General features: G+C 41.3%; 1 protein-coding gene across 1 annotated transcript in view; it reads left to right on the top strand.

The window, feature by feature from the left end:
- Positions 1-2,125: 2,125 nt before the first annotated feature.
- The window catches only part of pmfbp1 (polyamine modulated factor 1 binding protein 1), a 967,668-nt gene continuing 950,579 nt past the window's right edge, over positions 2,126-19,214 (top strand). The window contains exons 1-2 of the mRNA XM_078544531.1: positions 2,126-2,428; positions 15,738-15,889. Coding sequence (XP_078400657.1) covers positions 2,311-2,428; positions 15,738-15,889 — 270 coding nt within the window. The 5' untranslated portion in view covers positions 2,126-2,310. The remainder of the gene's footprint in view (positions 2,429-15,737; positions 15,890-19,214) is intronic.

Below are 19,214 nucleotides of genomic sequence, written 5' to 3'. Positions count from 1 at the left end.
TTTCAACACACCATCCTGCTCTCATGCTCCCATGTCCGTCCTTGGCCTGCTGCAATGTTCCAGTGAAGCCCAATGCAAACTGGAGGAACAGCACCTCATCTTCCGAATAGGCACCTTACAGCCTTCTGGACTTAACATTGAGTTTAACAACTTCAGACCATGAACTCTCTCCTCCATCTTCACCCCTTTTTTAAATGTATTTTTATTTTTTATCTACTTATTTTTATTCACTGTTTTATCCATTTTTCTATCCCTTTTACTATCCTTTTTTCCTCACCACCTCCCCCTCCCCCTACCCAAAAGGGCCATCTGTTACTTGTTCCATGTTGTTCTTTCACAGAGTGCCAACCCTTGTTCTGCTGTTAACACATTCTGCTTTCTTACCTTTATGCCACTATCAGCACCTTCTTTAACCCTCACCACTACCATTAGCACTCCCTTTGCCTTGTGTCCATGACATCTTTGTCAATCCCTCTTTTGCCCCCACCTATCGTTGACCTTCTTTCCAGCTTCACCTGCTCCAACCCCCCTTAAACAGTATAGATTTAATCACATTTCTACTTCTTTTTAGCTCTGAAGAAGTCATACGCATTCAAAACGTTAACTCTGTTTTTCTCTCTCTGCAGATGCTGTCAGGCCTGAGTTTTTCCAGCATTTTCTGTTTTTATTTAAAGTGACCTTCACCCTCAATTGGTGAAGCCAGGGATTCCAAACCATGTCTCTCAGCTATTTTTAAAATATATATATTTAGAAGAGAAGCAGCAGGTTCATCCAATGTCCTAACCAATGTTCTTTCCTTAGCCAATACTACTAAAAGGAATACCCAATAATTCATTTAATTTCTGGGTGTTGGCTTTGCTTTATGCAGATTGTAGTATCACCACTGCATAGTACAAAATCCAGAAATAATTGTTTTGAAATGTTCCTTGGAGGTGTAATAAAGTACAGTATCTATGAAAATCTTTAACAGATGTGGAAGGAGGAGGACATGTGGCCCATTATGTCAGTCTTTGGTCATCATCAAGTCATGTGTGCTGTGCCCAAAGTCTGGTCCTTGGTTCAATGTCTGCTGATGCTTCATTCTGAGCTGTTATCTTGGCAGTTTTTAACCAGTGGTAGCTGGCCATTGCCTTCCAATCTCAGGTTCAGGGCAAGGAGGCAGGTCCCAAGTCTACCTCAGCCAAAACAGGAATCAAACCCACGCTGTTGACATTATTTTGAACCACACACTTGCTGTGGTAAACTGATGTGTAATATACCTCTAAGAAGAATGTTATAATGGAAGTTCACATGATTTTAGCATCCAATTGCAGAGTAGCGCAGGCTACCTTAGTAGTCAGTAGTGAGTAGTCTAGAGTTAGAGAACAGATTTTGAGTTGTAAGCACACAAGTGTATCTGTGGCGTTCCTTTGTAAATAAATAATGTATTCTACATATGAACTGTCTACTGATTTCCTCTGTCTATGGTACCAACTCAGCCATCCCAAAACAAGCGTGTAACACGGATCCATTAGTTCAAATAAACTAGTGACCAGGATCCAACACTAGCCATCTGAGGCAACCGGTCCCCCTTTAGGTAGAGCTGTCCAACCAGTCACACTCCCCTGCTCTTTCCCCACTGTCCTGTAAATTTTTCGTCAATATATAAATAATTAAGGCGATAAAGCCGCATCAGTTCTGATGAAAGGACATCAACTTGAGAAGTTGGGCGAGATTTTAACTTACTCAAAATCTATTAAATTACACATTTAAAATCTCATCACAGATGCCGAGTATTTCCAGCATTTTCTGTTTTTAATCTCAGATTTCCAACATTGGCAATATTCCGTTTTCGCACGAGGAACTATTCCTTCGCCCACTAAACCGACAAGCAAATGTCCTGGCATCTCTCTCCAGCATCTCCTCCCCTCCAAACCGCCCGATGATGAAAAGACCGCCGTCCCGTCGACAAACTGGTCCCGCCTCTCCTTCAAGCTGATTGGGTGCATCGTTGCGAATGACCCGCCCTTCGGACACAATTTCCGCACTTGATTCGCTGACAGTGATGTCAATATTTTTACCTTCTGCCCGATCACGTCAGATGGTGTACGGCGGTCTCTGTGGTTTCAGCCGTAGCCAATGGCGAGGCTTGAAATGGCGTCGACAGGTTGCAGAGGCAAACACAAACTGCAGTTGGACTGGGGGAGGCTGTGATTGAGTTGCTGCCTGTGGGGGAATCATCATAAATGTTCCCTTAAACCTCTCCTCCCCGCTTTTGGACTTCGACATTTGTTTTAATCCTTCCAGTCGGCTTGTGGGGCAAGTGGTGCCATGACCCAGGCGGGGAGTATGAGTGCGGACGGGAGGTGGGCGAGAGCTTGGGAGGCGGCGGGAGAGGGGCCAGGCCTCGGCGGGAGACCCAGAGCATCTACTCAACTGACTGGGACAGGTGAGCGATTACTAATAGTGACAAAGCGCAAAAAAAAGTAAAATGTTACCTAGATATAAATCCTTGCATCGTTAGTAATTAATGAGTTTTTCGATTATGGTAAATGTTTTAATTAAGTTAACAATTTTGGTTTGAAATCGAAAGATTTCTCACTTGTAATATAAGCATAATCTTCTTCCAAAACATGTTTACAAATATTTAATTACAAGAGCAAACGAGCGGACATCTTTAAAGTATTATTTCTTGGAATAACCTCCCCAATTAAAAAACCTAATAAACGTGTTTAATAATAAAGCTCGATGCATATTTATGCTGTATTGTTGCTTGGCGAATTATATATTTGCAATTATCTTGACTGGACCTGCTGCAAAACAACAATGGTAAAGACATGAAGTCTTCAAAAAAAAAGTTTTCTGTACAATATTTATTGTGTAACAAATGGCTAGGAATGCATGGTGCTTAACATGTAAGGATCCTTGTTTGTGCCCACAATTATTTTATGGCATGAGTGTCCCTCATTTTGGAGGTACAAAAGCAGGGGGAAAAAAATGAGTTTGGAAATTTTCAGGGACCGTCTAGTGTTTTGCTTGAAAGCTATTGATTAAGGCTCCGGGGAGGTCCAGTCAGACTTAAATGTTATTTTTAATTTTCATAAGGTATTAAATATTGCTTCAACATTGTTTTACTCATCACCTTGATCAAATTATGGCATATAACTGTCTGTACTCATTATGCTAATGTAATATTTCAAAAAGACTCAAAAGTATCTAATGATTCTCAAACATATTTTAGTCTGGACAATTGGTAGTTTATTTTGAAACATACTATGTACATTTTATTTTTGGGTGCTCTGTGTTTTCACCTAATGGCTATTCAATTTTTCGGCACACTGTAACTAACAAGATATGCATATGTATGCACAGAATTACTATGCAATGTCTAATACACATTGAACAGGTTCTTTTGTCTTACAAATGTTTAAATGACTGCAGGACAAATTTTGCATTGAAATTTAAAATGCCGTGAAATGACAAGACTTTTATTTTTGTATTTTGGTGTTCAGTGTTCTTACATTTTGCTGAAATAACTATAGACAAGCATTTTCGGTAGAGTTTTGATATTACAGTGTCAATGACAGATTTCAGTTTTGAGCTCTGGAGATGGTGAACTACGAATAGCATTTATTCATGAGATAAAAACAAAAAGCTAAAAGCTACTGCGGATGCTGGAAATCCAAAACAAAAACAGAATTACCTGGAAAAACTCAGCAGGTCTGGCAGCATCGGTGGAGAAGAAAACAGTTGACGTTTCGAGTCCTCACGACCCTTCGGCAGAACTGGACCCAGACCCAGTTCTGCCGAAGGGTCGTGAGGACTCGAAACGTCAACTGTTTTCTTCTCCACCGATGCTGCCAGACCTGCTGAGTTTTTCCAGGTAAATCTGTTTTTGTTATTTATTCATGAGATTCACACGAAAACTAGTCAGATAAATGATTGTGGCTGCCAAGTAATAGATTAGGAATATAAAATACAGGAAGCAGCAGTAAGTGAGTGTTGTATTTGGGGGGTTGGGGGGTGGGGGGAGAGGTGGGATGGGTTGGGGGTGGGGGGAGAGGTGGGATGGGTTGGGGGTGTGGATATTGGCAGGCTAGATGAGGTGAGTTTGAGTCTGTGCAGGGATTTAAATCCCCTAAAAAATTTTGTTGAGTTGGGATCCTGACATAACCCCACATACTTTCAGGTTTCACCTGGGCATGTTTGGAATCAAACAGAGAACCCCAGTGCATCTGTTGGCTAAGTCATTTAAATATTCAAATAGTTAAATAAGTGCTGTTTTAACAGCCAGCACTTCTCTTACCCAAGCTATCAGCAACTTCTAAAGGTCAACCAGGCAAGTGCACAGTAGGGAGTGCTACTTCAGTGAAGTTAACTTGGGAAGTCTTTGATCAGTGAAACTGAAGAGCTCCAGCCGTGGCCAGGTGAAAGGCTGCTACTCACAGCACTAAATGTCAATGTGTGCTTTCACTGTTTGACAGGTGATTGACAACTTCTTGGAAGTTACTCCATGTAACTTCAGCTGCACTTCTCTGTGCTAGCCTTCACCATGATATGGGAGAAGATTTCGCAGCTCTACTTTGCACCTCCGATAAGGGGCAAGGAAAATAGCATCATCAATACCAGCAGCATCTGCTTTCTCTTCACCCATATGCCACTCCACAGAGCAGAAGAGATAGACACAGAGTGAAGACTCCCAACACATGATCTACAGGAAGTGGATCAGCTCTGCTCTCAACATGTGTGAGCACCAGTGCCTTGGGGAATCGAGCTTTTATTGTAGGTCATTGCTGACATCTGCAGTTTCCTGGAACAAGACCTCCTTCCCAGTGGGCCAGATTGCCATTGGCCGTCAAGGTGTTTATCACTGGAGGGGCAACCACAACCCCGAGGTCTTTATTTCTCCCTGTAGTTATGTGCTCTCTTTGACAAGGAGAGAAAACAGAGAGTTCTGAGTGTTAGAAGTGGCTTCTGTGGAGAGGAGGGAAGAACAATGTGTTTTTTTAAATTCGTTTTAAAAAAAAATTCATTCACGGGATGTGGGCTTTGCTGGCTGGGCCAGCATTTATTGCCCATCCCTATTTGCCCTTGAGAAGGTGGTGGTGAGCTACCTTCTTGAACTGCTGCAGTGCATGTGATATAGGTACATCCACAGTGCTGATAGGAAGGGAGTTCCAGGATTTTGACCCAGCGACAGTGAAGGAATGGAAATATATTTCCAAGTCAGGATGGTGAGTGACTTGGATGGGATGGTGGTGGTGTTGCCATCTATCTGCTACCCTTGTTCATCTAGATGGTAGTGGGTCGAGGATTGATGTCAAGGGCAGTCAATCTCTCCTCACCTCAGGAGTTCAGCTCTTTTGTCCATGTTTGAACCAAGGCTGTAATGAGGTCAGGAGCTGAATGGTCCAGGCGGAACCCAAACTGAGCATCAGTGAACAGGTTATTGCTAAGCAAGTGCTGCTTGATAGCACTATTGATGACGCCTTCCATGACTTTACTGATGATTGAGAGTAGACTGATGCCAACTGAATCCCATCCCCCAGCTGCGCACCCACCCCGTCCCCTGCCTACATGCCCGCGCCCATCCCCCCTACCCACCTCTCCCTTGGCTTGTACCCTATATTTATAATTCTAGCCCTCAGTCCATTCTTCCAGCCAACCAGCATCCCATCCTTGCTTCTGTTAACTGCTAATGCTAGGCTCACTGGAGCCTTAATGTGCAATTGGATCCCAACTACAACCTCCATTTACTCCTGTGTTTTTTCCTAAAGCTACATTACAGTATTTTGGCACCAAGTGATTTTTTAATATTCCAATAGTAAGTACAAATTAAGAGTTTTCATTAAACTTATGTACAGTGCAATTTGATAACTTAGACCTTATTAATTACACAAATGTGTCAATGAGGTGAAGTCTAACAGGCTCTCAGCTGCTGTTGCTGAAGAAATGTTGTTCCCTCAAAATGCCACCTGCAATTCTTGCAGATTCTTTTCTTACCTCACCACCCGCTGCTGCCATGAGCGAATAACTTGTTCCCCCATTACACCACCAAGGATTGAGATGCTTGAGTGAGTGACTGTCCTCCCCATCTCACTCAGAAAAGGCAGGAACAGAAAAGTTCTCCCAACAATTTTAGCTACCTTCTCGAGAGGACCAAAAGTTCATACACCAGTCCCCTTAAATGAATGTGTTTCTCTTTTCTCCCCCACCCACTCTCACGTCTTCGAAAATGAATACTAAAAAAACCTGAAGCGGATGATCTGAGAAAATCTTTTACAAAGCCATTCAGCATATTATTGATGGAGATGTTAATTGGATGGCTGGAAGTGGATAACCTTGCCTCACTTCCCTTTTGAGAAGCTAGTTTCATTTGTTCTGCCATCTACCTTTATATTTATTGACCTTGGAACTGGAATACACATCCTGAATAAAATCTTTTTTTTTGCAAAAATATACTTTATTCATAAAATATCTTCAATCACATTCCAAACCATTTCGAAAACACCATTACAAGGGTACAATCCGGATAAACTTTTACAAAATGTATCACCAGGTGCATCAGTACAAACAATGTTACCAATCATTTACAGCCTTTCATTTTGAGCTGTACAGCCCGAGGGGCTCTAAACAGTTCCCAGTCCCTCGGTGCACTGTGGCAGAAAGGTCTTAGACAGCGACCCTTCCCCATTGCACCTTTGCGGCAGCTGCCCCAAGCTTTAGTGCGTCCCTCAGCACGTAGTCCTGGACTTTAGATTGTGCCAGTCCGCAACACTCGGTCGGGGACAAATCTTTGTGCTGGAAGACCAACAAGTTTCGGGCAGACCAAAGCGCGTCTTTCACCGAGTTGATGATCCTCCAGCTGCAGTTGATGTTTGTCTCGGTGTGTGTCCCTGGGAACAGCCCGTAGAGCACAGAGTCCTGTGTCACAGAACTGCTCGGGATGAACCTCGACAGCAACCACTGCATCTCTCTCCAGACCTTCTTTGCAAAGGCACAATCCACAAGGAGGTGAACAACGGTCTCTTCCCCACCACAGCCACCTCGAGGGCAACGTGCAGAGGGGGTGAGACTCCTGGCGTGTAGGAAGGATCTGACGGGGAGGGCCTTTCTCACCACCAGCCAAGCCACGTCTTGGTGCTTGTTGGAAAGTTCTGGCGATGAGGCATTCTGCCAAATGACTTTGACAGTCTGCTCGGGGAACCATCCCACAGGGTCCACCCTCTCCTTTTCCCTCAGGGCCTCTAGGACGTTACGTGCTGACCACTGCCTGATGGACTTGTGGTCAAAGGTGTTTTTCTGCATAAATTTTTCCACGAGGGACAGGTGGTACGGCACGGTCCAACTACTTGGAGCGTTCCGCGGCAGCGTGGCCAGACCCATCCTTCGCAACACCAGGGACAAGTAGAACCTCAGCACATAGTGACACTTGGTGTTTGTGTACTGAGGGTCTACGCACCGCTTGATGCAGCCACACACAAAAGTGGCCATCAGTATGAGGGCGATGTTGGGCACGTTTTTTCCCCCTTTATCTAGAGGCTTGTACATCGTGTCCCTGCGGACACGATCCATTTTTGACCTCCAGATAAAGCGGAAGATGGCTCGAGTGATCGCCACCACGCAGGAGTGTGGAATGGGCCAGACCTGCGCCACGTACAGCAACAGTGAGAGTGCCTCACACCTGATGACCAGGTTCTTACCCGCAATGGAGAGGGAGCGTCGCTCCCACATGCCCAGTTTCCTTTTCACCATAGACACTCGCTCCTTCCAGTTTCTAACGCATGCCCTGGTTAAAATCTAAAAGTTGGCTGTGTGCACATTACCACTTCCACCCTCGCCCAACCAATTATTGCATATTTATATAGTGACCTTGTTACAGGAGTGTTATCAACCAAAATGTGACACTGCAGTGAGATATTAGGGCCGATGACCAAAAGCTTGATCAAAGAGGTAGGTTTTAAGGAGTGTATTCAAGGAGGAGTGATAGGCAGATTCCTATCAGGAATCCTACCAGGAATTCCAGAGTTTGTGGCCTTGGCAGCTGAAGGCACAGCCACCAATGTTGGAGCAATTAAAATTGGGGATGCTTGAAGAGGCCAGAATTGGAGGAGCACAGACTTCTCAGAGGGTTGTAGGATTGAGGTAGATTACAGAGATAAGGAGGGGGGGGGGGCAAAAGATTTGAAAATATGGATAAGAATTTTAAAATCGGGACATCGCTTAACTGAGAGTCAATTTAGATCAGTGAGCACAGGGGAAATGGGCGAACTTGGTGTGAGTTAGGACATGGCTGGCTGGTCTCCCACTTTCTACCTTCCCTAAATTGAGATTATAGAACAACCAAATCTTGAAGGTAAAAAAGGCAGGGATGAGAGTTTCACAACGGATGAACTAACGCAGAGGTGGAACTGGACAGTGTTATGTAGCTGAAAATTGGTGGTGTTAGTGATGGCGTGGACATGTGATTGTAAGCTCATCTTGGTCAAGTATGACATTAAGGTTACAAACATTTGGTTCAGCTTCAGGATAACGTTGGTGGCTAGGGAGCAGAATTTGTAGTGGGGACCAAAGAGCTTGGCTTCAGTCTTCCCAATATTTAGTTGGACGAGATTTTTCCTATCCAGAGAAAAAGAGAGGTCGGGGGGAAGAGAGTCATCAGCAGCTCATAGTGAGAGGAACATAACACCAGCAACAACAGACAGCCCAGATTTGGAGAGGGAGGGAGGAGGGCAATGCATAAAGATGTGTGTGTGGGGGTGGTGGGCGGTGGGAGGAGCTGATTACTGTGTGTACATGTGTGTGTTAAAATGGGATCACATTGGAAAATAGTTCGGGAAGCACTGGTGTTTTTTAACGTTTATTTAAAAATCCTCTTTTTGCCCTAACCCTCTTCCTTCCCCACCCCCCTCCAACCACCCCACAGGGCCATCTGTCACTTGTTTCTATGTTGTGCTTTCACAGAGCATTGACCATTTTTTTGGCTATTAACACATTCTGCTATCATACCTTTATGCCACAATCAACACCTTTCTTAGCCTTGTAAGAAGCTGAAGAAGCAAAAGCTTATGACAGGGATTAAATTTTACTCATTTTGCAGCAACTCCTGTACATACAATAAACTATTTGAAACCAAAAAAATAATTAACACATCCTTTGTCTTGTGTCCATGACATCTTTTTCAATTTCTCCTGAGCTCCCACCTAATCCTGACCTTTTATTTTACTCCACCTGCTCCACTCCCTCTTAAATAGCATATTACCCATCACATTTCTACTTTTCTTTAGCACTGAAGAAGAGACATATGGACTCGAAACGTTAACTCTGTTTCTCTCTCCGCAGATGCTGCCAGACCTGCTGAGATTTTCCAGCACTTTGTTTTTTATCCCCACTTTTATATTCCATTCTTCTTGTGATAAATGGCAACATTCCATTTGCATTCTTAATCACTTGGGGCAGAATATTGCCGTCGGTGTGCGGGAGCGGGCCCAACACGCTGACACGTAAAACGATGTCGGGCGTGCGTCCCGACGTCATCGCGCATCATTTCGATATTGCATTCGGCGGACGTGCGCCGGCTGAACTGTCAAAGGCCTATTAAGGCCATTAAAAAAGTAATTGACGTTGTTAACAGTGCTGCCTGCCCAACCTTAAGGGATTGGCGGGCAGGCGAAGAGCCCAAGCGGCGTTCGCGTTTTTCAGGAAACCTCATCCACGGGTGGGCTGAGATTTCCTGAAGGTTTAATAAAATAATGAAATAAATTTTGCAAAATGCACAAACATGCCCCAGCTCATGTGACACTGTCACATGAGGGGACATGTTTAAGTAATTCTTTAGTTCATTTATTAAAAAGTTTCATTATCAACTTAATCTCCCTGAAGCAGCTCCATGCCTCAGGGAGATTGCTGTGCTTTTTCACATGCATGCGCGAAAGAGCGCAGGCCCCAACTCTCCCTCCTCCCCCCGCCCACACATGTAGTGCAGAGCGCTATTGGCTGCACGTTACGCTAGGTGGACCTTAATTGGCCGGCATGTGTAAAATGGCACACAGCCGATTGCGGGCGGCGATTGGCTCCACTCCCGCCCAGCCCTCCCAACATAGGTAAGATTCAGCCCTTGCTATATTTATACACTAGCTTTTTGTGATTTGTGTACCAGGACACCCAGATCCCTCTGTACCTCAGAATTCTGCAATCTTCCACTCTGACCTTTCTTGGCCTCCTGCAGCGCTCCAATGAAGCTCGATGCAAGCCCAAAGAACAGTACTCTATAGCCTTCTGGACTCAGCATTGAATTCAATAATTTTAGTTTGTAACTTTTCCCCCATTTGGTTTCCTTTTCTCAGCTGTTTGGTTTTTTTTATTTCTTGTTTCTCTCATTTCCTTTCGTTTTCTTTTGGAAGATAGCTATTGAGGATCCTGCCATTAACACCTTCTCTAGACAGATCTTTTATTCCTTTACTTGTCCCTTTACCATTTTCTTTTGCCTTGCACTATGAAACCTTTTGTCATTTAACTCTCCTGCCCTCCACGCTATCACAGACCTTCCCTTTTGATACTCTTCTAACCCTCTCCTCTTTCACTTGCCCAAAACTTATTACATTTCTAACTTTTCCCAGTTTGATGAAAGGTCACAGCCCTGAAATGGTAACTCTGTTTCTTTCTCCACAGAATGTGCCAGACCTGCTGAGTGTTTCCAGTATTTTGTTTTTATTTCAGTTTTCCAACATCAGTATTTTGCTTTTAAAAATGGAAGACATTTTGTTAAAGCTGTTTTTGAAAAGCAGGGCACAGAGTACAAAAGAGTAATGGTAATGAATGACAAATAGTTGGTTAAACCACATTAGAATACTGTATCCAGTTCTAAGCACCTTATGTCAAGACCATATAGGGAGGACAGAAGAAACTCACTAAGATATCTTGCAAAACAGTTTTTAGTTGTGAGAAGAGACTAGAGAAATTAGAGCTCTCTGCATTAAAACAGAACGTTACAAGGAATTCTAAAAGATTCTCACAATTGAGTGGCTTTGATATGGTAAGTGAAGAAAAATGATTTTCATTGGTCATTGAAGTCTGTAACTTAGAAGGCATATATGTATGATCAGCAAAACAACAGGAAAAGGTTTGCTTTAGGGAATAATTCTTCCCAAGATTATTTTAATGCATCTATTAAGGGAAAATTGGATCAATATTTGAAGCAGGGGAAGATACAAGACTATGGGGAGAGCTTGGATGAGTGGGATTAGTTTTAGATCTATCAAAGAGCCAGTAAAGGTATAATGGGCCAAATGGCTGCCATCTGTATTGAAACCTTCTGTGGTTCTTGAATCTATGTCCTATTTTGCTGATTCATCAACCTTTCACTAATTACCATGAGAATCTTCCATCATTTTAAACATGTATTAGATCTGTGGGAAATATTAAACTCAAAAGTGGAGTACAACTGCTTTGAATTTTTAGTGCATTAGCTTCTTGGTATGTCAATTAAATTATTTCAGCTTATTCTTAGCCAAGACTAAACTATTTGTCATGTGTACAAAAGCCTACTTGTATTATGTTATGTGTTTTGCAATATAAGGCATTTCCTACATAATGTTACATTGAAAACATTTGCTGATAATATAAAACATTTTTCCTAATGGGCCAGATTTTGCTGGAAAAACAAAAGCATCTGAATGATGCTCGGCGTTATTAGTTTGCAAATCGTCCCAGAAACTTGTGGCGAAGAAGAGATATCCCATGAATTGTGAATTGCTGGCTGGTTTGTGCCATTCCACTGTTGGCTTTGTAAAAAGAACCCCTCACACTAAACAGCCCCATGGTTTACTTTCATGATGTAGCTGTGTTGCACAGTGATTGTCCGTTAAACTCTCCACAGAAAGTTGCTCTTGTTCAGAGATTGTTTTCTACTATGTTTTCAATTTTTTGCTTTGACATTTCTCTGCTGAAGATGGCAATTCACGATAGACCACATTTTCACAGATACTGGGACACCTCCATGCCTCATTCAAGTAGCTGTTCATCATGTGTGAGTTTGGACACACAGGTTTGGCAGGTTTTTTGACAGCATGACAACTGAACCCTATCTTTTTCCTCATCTACTACTCAAAAGCATGCACTTTGGGAAGGGGACATTGGGATAGCAATTGGGAACAGGAAACTTGGTTTGTTTCACTCCTCCCTAAGCCATGGATGCTTAAGCATTTACTGTTTCCCCAGTGCCTCTCCACTTTAGATCAGTTAATTTAGAGCAGTTGAGATATACTTGTGTTGATCCACTAATTTATAGGTGCTTGTGCTTACAGATTTAAAAGTAAACAGATAAACTGGACTTTAATTAAGCTAAAGCAATGTAATGAGAATCATAAATTTAATCCTAATTTAGAAGCGCCTGGGAATATATCAGAGACTTTTAAGAATTGCAGGCCTCTAAAATAACCTTAACAGTTTGTTCAATTGTTGAAGTAATTGAAAACTGAACACCAAGTGCAATCATAGTGAGAGTAAGTGATTGAGTTAGCCATTTGTATGGTCGTGTAATGATACTTATTATTCATATCTGTGCAATTATTTAAACCTACACGATCACCGGCCTTAAATGTAAACAAATGCACCAAACCTTACTAAAAACTTCTACTGTGGAAGGAAGTCAGCAGAACTTATTGTTAGGCTCTATATTATGGGTGCACAAAAACTTCATAGATGCTCTGCTTTAATTATCACAAAAGAGAGACATTACATCTCAGTTATGGAGCCATTTAAACATCAGAGTAATGTTTAGATATATTGCATGGTCCTGAGAGAAGCATCTTCACATAACAGCAACTTGTCTCTTTATTTTGGAAGTATCCTCTGTAGTTCCAGAATTTTCACTAGCTTTCCCTCATTATTCAAGAGTTGATGACACTAGCACTGTTTGGGATTAAAATGCAATCATGTGCTAAAGGTCCTACCTGGCTTGCTGAGGTCATGTGACCTCTGCTATGAGGCACAGGCTGAGGGCAGCCATGTTACATTCAGTTTTAATAAAAGACATTGTACTGGAAGCATTGTACTCTTTGAGCTCTTAACATGATGTTAGAAGTAGAGCTGCGATTGAATTTTGGAGAGAAGCTACAGCTACTGAAAGAGGAACACAAAGTTCAGAGCTGCAGAAATCTGCTGAAAAAGCCACTGAAAGGAAAGCAAACAAACTGCAAGTCAATCAGTGTGTGAGTCAAAATAGCTGGTAATTTTCCTCTCTGAGCTTGTGTCGAAATGAAAGGCGATATGTAGCAGAACTAGCAATATTTCTACTTGTAATGGCAAAACTATGAGATTGCAACAGATTGAATTAACAGGCCAGAGCCAATACGCATAGCAACACTTAGCACTGTTGGGGAGAGACTGCTGCAAATTGTATTCCACCCTAAATCTCTCTGAAGAACAGAAAAAAACAGATAGTAGAAACCTTGAAAGCCTTGAAGGCACGCTTTGAACCTATGTGTTCAACATTAGGGCTCAATGTGAAAAAAGGTCTATTAATCAGTATGTGATTGCAGTAACATAGCTCGCAGTATCCTGTGAATTCAGGCAACTAAAAGATGATTTCATTAAATATAGGATTGTCTTAGGCATAAGAGATCCTGCCGTGAGAACAAGCCTACTGAGAGAGGAGAATCACTCTCAAGAAAGCAATTGACGTGTAGAAGTTGTAAAACAGCAGCTAACACAAAATTATGGCAGAATAGACCAGGCTTTACATTATGCTGATAGACATTCCAGGCTGAAAGAGCAGAATGATCACGGACAAAGGGCAGGTTACAACTATTGTGTAGGACATCACACAAAGGAAAAGAAGGCTTGTCAACGTGGGGAGAGCAGTATTCTGACTACAAGAAACCAAATCATTTTGCACACAAATGTTTGGCTAGAATGAAGCAAAACATGCCTATATAAATGGCCACTGGGTAGATATCAGCGGAAGAGTTTTGACGAATCACTAGATACCATACACAAGTTGGCTGTGTCAAGTCTATGAGTGATAAATTGTTTGTGACTATTAAAATGATGACTGCAGGCATATATAAACAACTGGAGAAGCTGTTCCTTCACTGTAGGTGGCCAATCAGGAAGATGGGATCTCACCTGCTGTGCAAAGTACAGAATGACCATCACTCCCAGAGGTCCACTGGGCCCCAACAATGGAAATGTAATGAAAACAGTTACCATGGCAACAAAAAATGTCAAGAGAACGATGCTCGCCAGAGAGGGAACATCAGCCAATGACAACATGCACGTGTACCATTAAGAGGCTTGCACGATTTTATGACTGTGCAATGCACGTACAGAGACTAACAATAATAATGAATAGTTTGTTAATGCATGAGAACAGTGGGTGTATGGTGGATAATATGGGTAACTCAGTTACACCTAATAGTGTATGCAAATTTGTCTTTTGGTCGTTGTGAAAAGGGGGGATATTTGGGATTGAAATGCAATCATGTACCAAAAGTTCTACCTGGCTTACTGCAGTCCTGTGACCTGTGCTATGAGGCACAGATTGGATGCAGCCATGTTACATTCTGTTCTAATAAAGACATTGCATTAGAAGCACTGTACTCTTTGAGCTCATAGCAAGTGTGAAAAATTGCAATTATGTACTTCTAGTACGGTTTCAGTATTTATTATTCTGGTCTCATTTAGGTCAATGTGTAGATTTTTAAGTATTTATAATGAGGTTGGATTGAGAGATCCCTGAAAGATGCTTGAAATTCACTGCCACGAATAGTTTTGTGAATTACCTAGTCAGGATTGTTTTGAGGGCTACTCAGTGACATAGCGAGTCAATATCAATGAAAATTCTGTGGGTCAGTATTACTTAAAAACAAGCCATTTTGACTTCCAAGCAGTTTTTGTCTATTACTCAGAACTCCCAAAAGAGCAATATTTTCACTGATGTTGTAAACAAAATAATTTTGCATCCCAAAGGAACCCATTATCCAATATGATGTGTCTCTTTACATGTTATTAAAATTCTTCTTTGAAAAGTCTGAGTGGTGTGTTCTTGTTGTAGTAGAGGTCTCCTTGCTGTTCAATATGGGGTGAAATTAAATTCACTTAAAAATATGTGCAAATTGTTTACCTGTAGTGAGAAGGCTTGATATAAATGTGGAAATATACAGGACCTTTGAGGGCAATTGTGGATGGGCAACAATTGCTGGCCTTGCCAGCGACGCTCACATCTCATAAAAGAAATATTTTAAAAAGCACCGAAGGGATCATTTTTGTTTTTGTTTCGGATTTCCAGCATCCGCAGTATTTTGCTTTTATCTTATTTGCATGGGATTATAACAAAGTTACTCCAGGGCATCTATTATTATACCTGTTCAGTCACATGTTTGGAAACATACTATTCTATTTTTTTCTCCCATCCTTCCCCCTGTTGTTACTTCAAGTTCCCCACTTAAGTACATTGCAAACAGTATTTGCCAGAGGACTGATTCCTGAGAGAGTCTGCGAGCTACCTCCTTGCCTACAGTCACATTTCCATCTAAAGCTAAATATTTGTTTCCTCTGATTACGCCTGTTTCCAATTCACTTAAGCAGCTCTCTCCTCTCACACACTGACACTCTCCCTCTCTCCCTGTCGCCCTCCCCACCCCCTCCCTGTTGCTTGCCCTTCCTCTCTCTGTCTCTCTCTCGATGTACAGGACGTATTTTAGAATTAAAAATACAACATTTCTTTCCACATCTGTAATTTGAATTTTCTTCAGCAGGAGATCTTGCGGCGAGATTTGGAATTAGTGGTGATGTTGGAACTGCACCTCAACCAGAGATGCAGGAACTACTTGGTGAATTCCGAGCACTATATCAGGAAAGGTTACACCGGTTAGAAGCCTTAAATGATGGAAGAGAAGAAACACTTGCGGTTGGTTCCAGTTCCTAATCATATTAAATTAGAAAATGTTTATTCTGAAAGACCATTTAATTATTTATAAGGTCATTTGTTTGCAGTCATTGTATAATTAAAATGCAAAATTAAAGTGCAAAATTGAAAATAAGGCAATACTTGAAAATAAGACCATATCGTGCATAATTGTACTGCTTCAGGTGATTTGTTGAGTGATTAAGTTGCATTATGTATGTAATGTAATATTTTTGTGAATGGCCTTTTGGCAATAGCAAATAAATCTATAGTCTGTTCGCCAACTGTAGCTGCAGACATTTATCTCACTTAATGGTTTGTTGGGAATAACATTGATATTGCCAGCCAGTATCAGTTTTGTGTTGTTAGGCTCATGAAGACGAGAAAGTGGGTTGAGTCTATTGAAAGTTACATACCACCTCCAATTGCAGCCAGCAGAGCGAGATTTTCCTGCCATCAATCAAGACTGCATTCAAACCCAGGTCTTAGAATTAAAAGGTTAATGAACTTAACATAGTCAATCAACTAGTTGTAACTTTGTGTATTTCTTCACCTGCAGAGTATGTAAGGTCAGCTGCATAACTTATCCTCTTGCTACTTGTATTTATGGCTGTAATGTGAAGACCTAAATTTAATAGTTCTGAAGACTATAAAGCAAACAATTAAATTGAGAGGTCCCACAGCAAAAGTAAATTAATGTTGATTTACTTCTTAAGACAAATTCTGAATAGAAGTATAATTTCAGGTATTGGAAAATCAAGTTTATTATCTTGATTGGTTAGTGCAAACTATTGAACATTATTGTACTGTAATAAAAGTGACATTTTAATCAATACTACCAAATGCATTAGCGTTTTAACATGGAAAAGCTTTTTGCTCCTGTTTAACAAGGTTCGTCATTAGTTCTGTACTGCTTGCTTGTCCACTAAATGTAGAGTTAAATGTCAAAATTGAGTATTTACTGTTATACAATACACAACCCATTTACTACTGTATAAATATGGTGTGTGTTATACTCATTGGTTTATTTATTGCTTTGTTTATATTTTGGCTTGTATTGATCTAGATATGATCACATGTTATTGTGCAGCCTTCCCCCTTTTGCCCCTTCCCAGTGAAATGCTTTATTCCCCCAAATGCATAACAATTACCAAAAGATACTCTGAAAGAATATTGTCATCTGATACTTTTTTCATGTTTATTTTCCATCACAGAAACTCATTAAAATAGAATTTGTGTTAAATGGAGTGGGAATTAAATAGTTTATCTTAAAATGCAGTATCTATGTGCAACTCACCTGACTATTAAGCCTTGCATTTGCTAAAAGTCCCAAGGAAAGTATGTATCTCTAGGTAAGTCAAGTTTTAAAAACAAAAGTTCTCTGCTCATACTTTAAATTTCTTAGAATTCATAAACCAAGGTAAAAGGCTGAGGCTTGTAGTGCAGGATGTCACCACAGTTGAAAAGAAATTGAAAGTACTGTTTAGATTTTTGTCAGCCTAAATAGGCATCATCATGGCAGAAAGAAGGAACAATTGAGAGGAATGAGGAATTCTCCATTTAAGGTCTTGGGCAAGAATCAGTTAGAGGAAGAGACTGTGCGATGAGTTGTGATTTCCATGGAGTGGAATTGTGGGAAACAATGCTCTGAGATGCTACATTTGGATCTTCAAAAGAGAGTTGGAAGTTAGAGAAGGGTGCCCATAGAAGTTTTGATTAAACAAGAGAAGTTTGAAAGATTGTGATGGGGGCAGAGATTTTAGTGACTGGAGGTGAGAGAAGACCCACTGATCAAATTGCAATTGTTTTATTCTATTCAAGGAGTGTGGAAAAAGAAAATCCTCCCAGATTAGGCACCACCATTCAGAACAAAACCTTTGGTCAGGCTTGAGGTTTATGGAGTTAATTGCTAATGGGGGAATAAATGTTTGGCATGAAAAAGGAAACAGAGCTTCTTTTGAGGTAGCTTTAGCAATAGAGAAGATGCAGAGGTCAGAGCAAAGTGAAGCATAAAATGTTGATATGATTATGAAAGAGTGGAGCAATCAAAGGTAAGAGCTGCTGCTTAAAACTTCTCAAAGATGTGAAGGAATTATGTCTTTCAAGAATTGAAAGAAACAAGATTTTTTTTGTCACTGGCATGCAGGGGATCAAGATGAAGCAATTCAGGCACATGATGAGAGGGCTGAAGATTGTGAGCACTGACAGCATACAGTATGAAAGAAGTTGAATACAGAATGGAATTATCAGCAGAAAATGAGACAGCTTGAATGATGAGAGTAGAAGGTCAATGGTATGAAGGAGGAGAGAGGACAGAACCCTAGGAACCCTTAAGTAAAGTCAAAAGATGAGCCATCAATGAGAACAGGGCAATTTGAGAGGACACTCTAGCCATGAGCACAGCTTTGTTGTGAGCTCACGTAATGGTAACTTGTTTAAAAATGCACAGTGGCAGACCCCCGTCAAACACTTTGGAAACATCCAAAGGAATGAGAGATGATTGATCATGATCAAGAGCAGAGTCTCAATGGTGCATGAAATAAGCAAGAAGATAATCAAAAGAATGGACATAAAACAATCCATAATTTTCAATCAGGGGTTAGGAAAAACCTTTAATGACATGCATAATCTGAAAAATCAACAGCAGTTTCCAAAACTTATTAGAGGTGGCACTGCAAAGGTTATGCAACATTGGTTGCACAAAGTAAATTTGTGAGGAAAAGGAAAGGTGGACTGGGAGTAGAGATGATTGTTGGTAAGTTTATCTGCATGCTGGTTGTATGTTTTGCTGGTTGGGCAGTGAGCTACCAATCTGATCTCAGGCGGTGGATTGATCAGTGAAAACATTTAGGGAGGCTTTGTGGCTCCATTTTAAAAGGGTTTTCATTTTTTAACTCATGGAGGCCTGGTTTCCCAGGGCTCAGAAAAACTGAAAGGTAAAAGAAGGCTGAAGGGCAAGATTCATAAGGTAATTCAATTATAGCTTTTCTTCTAGGTCAGGGGGAACAGGAGCTTCTCTTCCAGGCCCAAGAAGCCTATTTTTTTTTACAGGCTATGCTATCTGCTGACTGACACACACCTCTGCAATTTCTGGCTTCAGTCCTCCATCTCTGCCATCTCTGACTCCTTACTCACCCCACGGTCTCTGCCCTCCACTCATTAATTGTATGCAGATGGTGGCATTAATTAGTAAATCACTTGAATCTCTAGAAATAGACACAGACTGAAACTGGTTGTTTGGTTAGGAGGTATACGCTTGTAATGTGTAACTCTGTAAATAAATATGAGTGTAAGGATCGGCTTTCATGATTATAACATGTTAGCAGAG

The sequence above is a fragment of the Cetorhinus maximus genome, chromosome 6 (genome assembly GCF_964194155.1).
Source record: "Cetorhinus maximus chromosome 6, sCetMax3.hap1.1, whole genome shotgun sequence".
NCBI classification, from domain to species: domain Eukaryota; kingdom Metazoa; phylum Chordata; class Chondrichthyes; order Lamniformes; family Cetorhinidae; genus Cetorhinus; species Cetorhinus maximus.
The sequence above is the reverse complement of the archived record's forward strand: the minus strand, read 5'-3'. Positions and strand labels throughout refer to the sequence as shown.